At 28.9% G+C, this 11,913-nt stretch overlaps 1 protein-coding gene across 1 annotated transcript; it reads right to left on the bottom strand.

Moving 5' to 3' along the window:
• Positions 1-2,896: 2,896 nt before the first annotated feature.
• On the bottom strand, positions 2,897-3,650 carry LOC127064798 (piggyBac transposable element-derived protein 4-like). Its single transcript, XM_050996354.1, is given in 2 exon segments — positions 2,897-3,052; positions 3,453-3,650. Coding segments are annotated over 2 exon segments (354 nt in total).
• Positions 3,651-11,913: the final 8,263 nt, after the last annotated feature.

Genomic DNA, 11,913 nt, shown 5'->3' on the forward strand with positions numbered 1-11,913 from the left:
TCTTGTTTACAACAACCGGTTTGTTCAAATTTTTTAATTATTTTAGTTTATTACGAACGCGATGGACAGTTTGGACCATGAAATTGTTTTGTCTACAACTAGCTTTCTTACGCACTGTTTAGCTTGACTGTAAATGTAAATCAGTTCAATCCTTTCTTGCTTCTAATAGTAAATCATCATAAGATACTTATATACACTGATATACTAATGATCTCTTAGTAGTCAGCTAGGGAATAGCCCCTGTTCATATTTATTGATAAACATATTGACAACTTATCATTATCAATGGATATCATTTTGAAAGTTAATAACATCAACAGTATGTTTGCACACCATTCTAATATTATATTACACTTTTATCAAATGTTTGTAGTCTAAGGTCATTTTAAAGTCATGATAGAGATATACTTAATCATATACAAATAATAAAAAAAGTATTTTTTTAACCACTACAAGATGCTATAGAACAAAATACATGTTTACTGAGTAAAAAATATCGACGACTTCGAAAAAAATCTATAAATAATAACTTAATAAACGAATTTTTTTTCTGTAATATATCTCTTTTATAACCAATGAAAGCATGTTATAAACATTTCTCATACGATTAAACCTTTTCATAGAGTATTGCTGACCATGAGTATGGTCTCATTGTACGGATGAGCCTGTTACGAATTTTTGCGTGAATAGAATCCAGCGTGTGAATAAGTAATGTTATTTAGAAATAAGATGTATAACCCTATAAAATAATTTTGTAAATCTTAAACAACGGTTATGCTTCAATAAAAATAATTGTTCCTCTAATAAGATAATAATCATATTTTTATATTTATAATATAAGAAAACAATCATTCAACATTGCATTAATTATATAAAGAATGATTATATATAATTATAATAATTACATCAAAAATATAGATACGATTATTTTTTCCTTTTTGTATATTTAAATATTTTATAATTAAATATTTATTAAAATTAATGAAAACAGTTTATAATAATTAATACATTATAATAAAATAAAATTAAAATACACTAATATAATTAATACATTAACACTAAAACATCGACAATAAAGACGAAACTATTTTTACCAAAATCAATTAAAATGACTGGTCTTTAAAAAATACGTAATAATAGATTATTTTTATATTTATTGATCTATTACTTTCTTATAAAAGGAATTTCATTTTTGGTATTATTAACCTATCTGGTATCTAAATGAGGGTTGGCACATATTACCATTTACATATTAATAACAACAAAAAGTATAATGCTTTAGTAACAAAAATATTAAAATAAATTTTCATTTTAAAGTTATTATTCTTAGAGCATAAAGTAAAATATTAGGTATAAAATGTTATAATTTGTTACATTTCTTGGAAACGTAGTTTTTCTTCTGAATACATTCTTCGCATACAGGTATCTGTTTTTTACAAATATTACAAATTGTGGTAGTCTTATTATTATGACAGTATCCTGTTTGACACCATTTGCATGAACAAAGTGAACTTTTTGAAGTTCTTTGCATATTAGCTTTTCGTGCTTCCATCCCTAGTTTTACATTTTCTGCGGTATTTTTAGTCCATCTATTAGTTGAAATATAAAATGTTTTTTTATGATATTTTTTCAGCTGTTGTTTCCTTATATAAGATCTAGGCATTTATACCAGATAAATCTAAAATGTTGCAAAATACTTGAAGTGGTCATCTTCTTGATCTTGATTTGACGTTATATTTCTTTGTCATTTGATCTGCAATATCTACACTAAATTTAGTCTTATTATAAAATTCAACAGTTTCAGTTAAGCGCTTGTTACTTTTTTCAATTCTGGCCAATTTGTTTTAAATTTAATACAAAAACTTTCTTCTTCGGTCTACTTTGTAAATTGTAAGAATAATCCCATTTGATCTACAAAGTAATGATAAAATCATAATATTTTTTTTTGACATATTCTGTGGGACCGAATATGTCTGAAAATATTATGAAGTAATAATCTTCTGGTAGTAGAACCTTTTCGTATTTTTCCCAATTGGTTCCATCTGTGGCAATTTCATTTTTATGATCTTATAGAATACTTTCATTTTCATCTTCAGAACTTGAAAGCACCCGAGCAAGTCTTTTTTCTTTACGTAAATTCAATATATTTTCAAATTCACTTTCTGAGGATTTCTGAACATTTTCTTTCTCTATAATCTTATTATTATTATTTTTATTATTAAAAAGTTCAATTTCATTTTCTTCTTGTTTATTTTCACAGTTATAGAATTCATCATCCTCAATATCAGAGCATTCCGTTGGTATATTGTAAAATTCTAAAAATGTGTATAAAGTTGTACAAACCGAGGAAATTGATTGATTCAAGTTTGATAAACAGATTTTAGAACTCTTTTACACTTTGACAAATACCAGTTATTTTGACTAGTATTGGTATAATATAAGTAGCCATGATACAAAATTATTTGTTTTGAATAAATAGAAAAAAAAAAAAAATAAAATTTATTATATTATTCCTTTAGTTATTGCTGCAAACATCATTACATAATTGCGGAAAGAAAATGTAACATGAAGTAGAAATTTAAAAATAAAATTATAAAACTAGTCATTTTGATTGGTGCTTTAGTATTAATTTATATCATTCTATGTATATATTATTATAATTTATATAGTTCTAGTATTAATTTATAATTCCTAGTAATGTAATTCAGTATAATATATTCTGAAACGAGGATAGCAATTAACATTCCAATTCTTACATTTATACCTGGTTTCATGTCCTTTGTCATTCTTATTAGAAACGACGCATCTTCAACTTCGGTTTTTTTCTATCGATACATGAATTGAAGGAAAATGTTTCTTCGTTAATCGCAAAGGATAATTATTGTCTGTTCGTTAATCATGATAAATTGAATTCCGATGATACTTTTTGAGTATTTCCTTGATTAATTTCATTTGCCATGAATATAGTTGTTTTTATTTTGTATGTATAAGGACAATAAGTATTTCACACGAAAATATCTATTAGATGAAAAAAAAATGCATGGTACCACTTCTAATTATGAGTTGAATCGATAATATTTGCGACTATGTCAGCCTTATTTACTATGTGCTTTGAATTGTTATAATCTATAACACATACATATTTTTGGATAGCTTCTTTCCTTCCATGTCTGAACTGTTGCAAATTTTGCAGTATGCGTAGTAGAAAGCATGCAGACTTTTTTTTGTCAACCCATTTCATCACTAATAAATAATTGGATGAAGGAGCAGACGTCTGTTCTCTTTTTAACAAATCTTTAATCTTCGGTATTCCTTTTCGGTTTTTCTTTATGTCCCGCGTACATTTATATAGTTTTCATGTAATGGAAGAAATAATGCTGGATTTAAATACCAATTATTTATGTAAAGAGTAGGTTTCCTAAATAAAGTTTCATAAATGATAATTGTATTGCTCTCGATTTTCCAATATCCTTGTTTTCAATTTTCACAGCAGTATATGATCTAGCATAAACAATTATATTTTGTATATATTCTGTCATACAATCACTTACAATAAACGATTGCATGCCAAATCTATTTCTTTTTGAAGGAATGTATTGTTTAAAAAACAATCTTTCTTTGTACAAAAAAAGACTTTCATTTATACACATTGATAAGAATCAGTGAATTATTTTTGTAATATGTCAATTATATTCTATATTTTGCTTTAGTGATCTTGAGTGGGTCCGACTTCATTGAAGAAATGTAACATTCGTAAAAAGTTGAAGTAACGGTCTCTAGATATTATTGTTCTAAAAATATCGCTCTATAGATATATATCTTTATTTCAGTACTCTGTTAATAATAATTTTCTATTGCGTGTCATTTCTAATGATACAGCAATAAAACAAAAGTCGACTATATTCAGTGCTCAGAGCGAAAGTGTTAAAAGCAAAAAGTATATTTAGATAATCTCTTTCAATCGATACATTGGTATATCGATAGAGTTTATCTTTAATATGTCCTCATTTACATTTCTCCTCCCAGATTTCTAAATGGTCTTATACTTGTATTTAGCAAGTTTTCGTAAAATAGAATCTTTTACTCAATTTAACCATATCAATGGATTATAACTAGTGAAGAAATTAAATTGGGTTCCATATGCATATGGACGTATATAATTAATATGGATATATATATATATATATATATATATATATATATATATAATTAGTATAGATATACACTATATTATATAATTGCGTTCCACATACCCATGAGCATATATAATTAGATATAGACACTATAACAATAATTAAGTAGGGAATATATAATTGTGAGTAATTTGTAGAATATATTTGTAGTTATATATTGTAGAATAGATATATTCCTTTTAGTATTCAAACAATAAAACAACAACACTGTCTTTGATTAACAACAAATTCGGATAAAGATATTCATGATAAAAAATAGTAAGTATCTTTTTCATTTCTTTTGACTGTGTGATCATTTTATTCGATTTTCTAGACAACCATTTTTTTTGTTGTCCAAAAAATAAAATAACATTGTTTTTGAAGAACGTATAAAAGACTTAATACATATCTCAGTACATAATAATTACCCAGATTTTTAAATTTCGGCACGTCATTTGGAAACATGATGTTTCTTTTTCATCAGTTCGCTCCATTTGTGACATATCTTTCACTGAATCTGGGCATTTGACTTTGATGAGATTATCTGCATCAATTAACCCGTCGAAAGAAGGTGCCAAGATTAGTTAATTTTTATCAATTATTAGACCACTACTTTCAATATCAAACCCATAATAGTTAGAGAGTTGTTTAATTATCATAGCTCTTTTAATAAAAGAAAAAGACAATGGTAAAGATAACTGATACAAATTCATGTTGTGAAAATAATCTAATGACAATACGATAAGTAATTTGCGTTACTCGTGGAAGGTGAATTCATTATGATCATGGAAGTAATTACATTTGGAAATTGATTCACAGGAGGACGTTGTTATCCTTGGACAATGACGTATGGAATTAGAAATGAAATTTTTCAATACAGAATATAAACTTCGTTATTCAGCGACATTTTCCACATCTATAGAAGAACGATCATTAGTCTTTCTTTTATCACTACCAATTATTTTCTACTATCACAGTCTTCTCCTTTGCATTATTTTCAGCAAAGTTCCTTGTACACTCGAGAGTACGGAACAGAAGGATTGATCTTTGACATTTCTCCCTCTTTTCAAAAATATACTTCCTCGATTAAAATGTTGTCGACGAATATTCTTATTTAACGATTTTTAATCATTCCTTGAAGAAAGATTATGTACTATGAAAGGCTTGGGTTGGGTTGTACTCTTGGATGGACCATACTAGAGAAAGGTAGAAGAGAGTTAATTGACGGAGAAAGAGGGCGGGAAGGAGGGAGGGGGAGAGAGATCCTGGTGGTTCTACCTACTTAAGGAAAATTCGACGAAACTATTACCTCAATTTGCCAAGAGATATTACTCAAACGTCAATTATCAGGTTTTGAGGGTTTACTTGGTGCCGTCCGCCATTTAATAACATGCAAACTTCACACGTTCTAGGTAATCATGATTATATAAGAAATGGATAGATAAGAATTGTTTTACTTTTCATCTCGAATAGACGATTCTTGATTAAATTCGATGGTTTCAGAGTAGCAAAAACAAATAATCTGAAACAAAATTGCCTCTTTAATTTTGGATGCAACTTAAGATCTTGAACTATGAAAATATAATTGCTTCAAAGATAGCATGAGCACTGATTCCATAAAATATATATTGAAAATTTGTCAAATTCTCTCCCTGGCATAAGAGTGTATCATTGGTTGATTCGTTTTTAGTCGGACAAGCTTCTTCGTTTAATAATTTTTACAATTCTGAAAATAAGCTTATGAGTTAATACATACATATCTTTAACGGATGCGGACATACATTTTGGCCTCTAATGGAAATTGCATTGTTATCATGAATTATTTGTATCCTTTGATTTTCCTTACATATGGTTATTTCGGCTTTTAATACGATGATCTTAAAAAAAATTGAAATCTTTCGAATCAGTTTTCGACTAGTCTATTGAATATTGCTAAGACTTCAAGTTGCAATTCAAGTGCATTGTGGAGGAGAGAGTGAACGGTCTCGGCGAAACTGATATGTGTAACGACCGATATTTTTTTCTCGACAGTAATACGAATTAGAATTTGTCGTGTTTCTTTAAACTTGACTCGGTTTAGTTTTACGTCAGATACTGACGATAGTTTACCTAACCAGCTACTTCGTGTGCGCTAATTTTGATAATAGTGACGAAATAAGTTATACGTCTGTTGTGCATACTCGATTCTATCTCATATTAGAAAGAAAATTATAGTGAAGATTGTAGTTTTATCTACAGTAGAGGGAATAATTTCAATTACAGATGATATAGAAAACAAATCTATATCTGAAGAATGAATATAGGAGAACATAGAAAATGAGAACAGAATTTGGCAATATTCAAGAATTTCTAGAATAATTGAATTACTAGAACAAAATTATCACAGCTTTAAAAATGGTAACTTGCTTTACATTTATATTTGTTTTATTTTATAAAATATTAAATTCAGACATTTGTTTTTTTTTTTTAAATAACAAATATAAGAAAGATTAAAAACATTTTTAAAGTTTCGACTGAATGTGGTAGAAGAAATTATAAAAACTGTTTATATTGTTGTGCGTTATACGGTTTTTGCACTCACGCTCAATATTTTCCTTGCTAAAATTTAAGAATGTATAACATACGAATCCACTTAAACAGGAGGTGAACAGATGATTTATACCATTCTTAAAACAAGTTTCCCGTCCCGCTAGCGGGAATTTTTATCTTTTCAGTTCATTTGGCAGTGGAATCAGCGGAAAGTTAATGAATCAAATGCGTTTGCTAGTATTTGGCAAGGGAGTCACCCAAATCTTCCCTAATTCTTAGACCTTTAGGCTATATTCAATGGTTACTATTAGATTCAATTTATTTCCTTCTAAATAGGCACTTTTAGGACTTGCACAAATCTTGGGACCAATAAAATACCAGTAATAAAATTATTATTCAATAGGAAACAAACTTTTGCCTTGGAAAAGTTTCGTATGTGGTTAGTTAAATGCATTTGAAGAGAGGAAAAATTAGAAGGAATCAATCAGAGGAAAACTATAAAATCAGTCAGTGTTTGTCTTTCTGTAATGCCGGTTACCAATTAGGTAGTAATCTGCAGTTAATTCTAAGTTTGTATTCTGTATTTGTTTAAACCGTATCCTGAAATCTGTAAAATCTATATTCTAAAACAGCATATCTTAAGACTAATAACAAGTCTGTATTCTAAATTTGATCGTGAACCTAATAAATTTATAAGACTTTGCCCAAAAATCGATAAGAGTGACACTTAACATTACCCACTTATCCATTTGAGACAAAAAGCTACCCTGGTAATCCACTAGTAGAAAAGGTAAGCAACGTGGAATTGCTATTCTAATACTGCATCTATTGGGTCACATCCTCTAAAGCAAATTTATCTATGACATATCCTCATATTTTATTTTATGAATCTTTGTCTCCTTCTCCAGTCGCGTTCAAATTTACTTAAGTTCAATTCTTAAAGATAAAGGATTCGTAATATGATCAAAAACTAACCAATATTAAATTACGCCAGTAGGGCGTAACATCTTGTTTTTTTGGTTATTCTTCCACGATCTTTTATTAAGAAATCATGGAGTTGATGTAATGAATGATGAATTCTCATTCAAAATCTAAGAAACTAGAAATTAACAAACAATATAACCAAGCGCTTCATAATCCTTGTAGATAAAAAAACGTTTCTGCACCTTAAACATCTACGCATTGTGTAAATAATTCTGTATTGTTACAATTTTACGAACTTCATACCAGCAACAAAGATTACCTCTATTTTTAGAGATTACTATAAAAATTAATGAAATTGAGATCACTCCCAGAAGAAGTAATAAGGATTATATTTTTGGCCGCTTTAACTTACATACTTATAATATAATGACAGAACACGACGTAGCATTGTTAAAACTTCTTATTAAAACAATTCCGTTATACGATGGCACGAATATTTCTCTTCGAGATTTTATATGATAATGTAATCCGGTAGTAATACTTGTATGATTATTAAAAACAAAAATCGTTGGAAATGCATGTGATATCATCGATGCAGATAAAGATCTCAAAACGATATATGACCCATTGCAATTCTTAATAATTTCCTTTGGAGAAAAAATCAAACGTGCAATTGAATCGTTAATTATCTGAGATCCTTCAGGAGGGAATGTAGTTTCTTACAGTATATGCATTATAACAATGAATATTTGCATTGTAACAATGTTACAAGGCTCGAAATAAAGAGGCTATAAATGATATTAACTTTTTGAACTCTTCTGTCGAATATGATTCAGCATCAATTTTTATCACAGGAATTCCTATGTCAAGTCGCACTTTTAAATTATCAATTTAAACATGCATTATATTTTATAATACATTTTTTTTTTTTTTTTACGTAAACGTCTAATAGTTATAGCGATTAGATTTACATTAGAAGTAAGTTATCAAATACGTCATCGAACTGGTCACACTGCTAATAAATGCAGGAAATCCCTACAAATAAACAATCATGAGACGCACAACTTAAACATAGAAGTATTAATCTGCCAAATATGCAAAAAACGAGGTCACGATATATTGCGATGTAGATTCCAAAATAATTTCACCTCACAGAGGGTCAGCATTGTTCGAGATTCATTAGTCACTTATCAAATATGTAACAAAATGGAACACTCAATTAAAACTTATCGTTAAGATCAATCTATAACATTATGTCAATATTGCGAAAAGATAGGAGACTTTGCGAATAATTGTATCGAGAGAATACAACGATTTTCACATATCCAGCAATAAACAGTACATTAAGTCCGAGATAAATAAGCAATAACCAACCTATATGCGAATATTTACCACGAAGTACGCTTATTGGGAATAACAAGGGCATATATTAAAAGATTGCCAGATTTGCGTGTAAATCAATTTATACCGAGAACCAGGAAACTTTGATAGTCCTTCGGCGAACGATATTCAGCGGGAAACTTCAGTATAGTTGCACGACGCAATGACAAAATTGCAAGTTGGACAAAATCAAATGATTCAAGAGATGCTGATGAAAACAGTTGATATTCAGTTAAATACAGAGTAGATTTCCGACGATCCAAATGGATATTATGGAACTAAGTTTGCCGATTATGCTCGGATATCGGATCGAAACTTAATTTAATTAAGAAAAATTGTGTACCAAAATTTTTACACGTAGATCAAATTAGTTACCCACTGATAATAGATATATTAAGATTAAATGAAATTAATAATGATTCTGTGTATACAATAGGATAAGTAAAATTAACACTTCTAGATATTCGATCAATTTTCTCATCGTAAATAAAAACTTTCAAATTCAATAAGGTAGTATATTAGGAAACGACTTCTTTCAAAATACCGGGGAGAAAATAGATTACTCAAGGCATTTTCTGTTTGTTTTCGATAAGAAAATTATTACTATAGTGTTCAGATGTAAAGACATGTTTTATGTGCACATAAGAAATACAGATTTAAAGGAAGGATATCTACCGAAGTTACAAATAGTAGAGGGGACGAAATGTTAATAAACATGAACGGAAGGGCCACTATCAATCACTATCACACGCTATGAAAGTGTAGAGATAGTAGTACCTACTGTCATCAATTACTCAATGGATAAACGTGAAAAAATTAGATTATTTCCCCATTAGGGAAAATGTGACTGTTCCAACGAAGATCCGGTAAATAATAGATTGCAAACGAATAATTTAGATAACATCACAGACAATAGCTTAGTTATAAACCAGAATATATTTTTCTCCAAAAATAGAAATACAATCGCAATCCAACGAAGTTTCCTTCGATATTTTACTTCTAAGGAATAACCAATCAACCAAAAGAACTTTAGTTGAAACAAATAATTAAAACACATTCCGAAATTAATGAATTAAATAAACATAACCTAAGAAAAAACATATGACCATTTAATCAAATTGTTCTTGGAAATAAGAATTTCTTCGCAAAATAACTTATGTTGAGAAACTCAGTCCCCTTTGAACGAAATTAATAACGAAGAGTAACCGAACCAAACAAATCCATATCAGTACTTGAACCATATCAGTACTTAGAATGATTTAAATTAGATTATTAAATTACTTTTGAGATTAGAACACTTAGATGAGCAAAAAAACTGCAATAAAAAATCTTTTATTAAAAAAATTCTTTCTGTTGCCGTAAATAAAGATAGATTTTATATTCTAGGGGAACCTCTATCATCAATGACAATACTACAACATCAAATAGCAACTAAAGATAATCTCCCTGTTAAATCTAAATATTTTAATTTTATAAGAATTAAATTAATGCGTAGGTCCAAGAATTATTAGGTAAAGGAATAATAAAACCCTTCCATTCACCGTATTATTCACCCGTTTGGATAGTTCTAAAAAAATGTAATTCGCAATTTCTATTAATAAGAGGTAGCGAATGATATTTGACCATCATATGTTGAATGAGAAAACAATGAGCAACGCTTACCCGTTATTAAATATAACTGATATATTGAACCAATTTAGAGGAACGCAATACTTCTCACTTTTCGATATGAAATCTGATTTCCACCAAATCAAAATGAATTTAGAGGACAATTATTGCCCAGGAAAAGTGCGTCAGTACTTTCTTTGAACAATGTGAATTCGACAGAATGCTGTTTAAATTAAAAAATGTTCCCTTCCAGCGGTTAATAGAATAGTTTTATATGACTTTTTAAATTTATATTTTTAAAATTTAATTTTAAATTTAAATTTATAAAATTCCGTCTGGAATTTTTTGTTCGATGAACTCTATTCGCCACTACCTCACTCATGTTGCTAAATCGAAAAGAGAAACGACGAATGAAAGAAATAAAGAGAAAAAGGAGCAAATGCGACGAAGAAAAACAGTATGATGCACATACCAGAAAGAATTTACTATTTGTCGAAATGGAATTTTCGGAAAACCATGCGGGACACCCATTTTCGAGTGTGGTGAAAAAGACCAAAAAAAAGAATGCGAAGAAGAATCTTCGGCGTGTAAAGAGAGAACGTGAAATTTCTACGTTACTATCGACAGACAATGGATGACATTGAACAAGGACAATGATGACAACGATGATGGATTTGAATATTCTTTGAATTTATATTCTTCATAATAGAAATATCTTAAAACACTGGAAAAGAAAAAAAAAATTTGATGAAATAGCAAAGAAATGTTAAGATGACATGTGCGTGAATTTAATGTTATATATCGATATAATTAATATTTCATCGATAGCGATACAAGTGAACAATAGGAATACCGAATGTATCTTTATTATATTTTATTATAAAGATAATTAGTAAGATAAGTCATCGTAATCTTTAGGTGACTGCGAGAAGAACAGTTAAACGTTTTAAGGATGTTTTAACGGCGAAATCGACGATACACACACACACACACAGGTGTGCACGGATTGGTTTATTCTCTCTACGCAAGAAAAAAAAGCAATACTTCTTTGAGTCTTATCGCGTTTTTCGGAAAGTTCGTTTCGCGTTCACCACCATCCTTTTCCTCTTTCTTTTCATTACTTCTCAATTTTCGATTTTAAACTGAATTTTTCGTGAAAATTCGCACGCAACCTTCCCACTATTGTAGATGTATTTAGTAGGTATCTGTGAGCATCAAAAAAAGATACAAAGAAAGATCGTCTTAAGAAAAGATTCAGTTTACGAACTAACGAATAAAAGACTAAACGTACAATCGATCA

The sequence above is a fragment of the Vespula vulgaris genome, chromosome 6, assembly GCF_905475345.1.
Source record: "Vespula vulgaris chromosome 6, iyVesVulg1.1, whole genome shotgun sequence".
NCBI classification, from domain to species: Eukaryota; Metazoa; Arthropoda; class Insecta; order Hymenoptera; family Vespidae; genus Vespula; species Vespula vulgaris.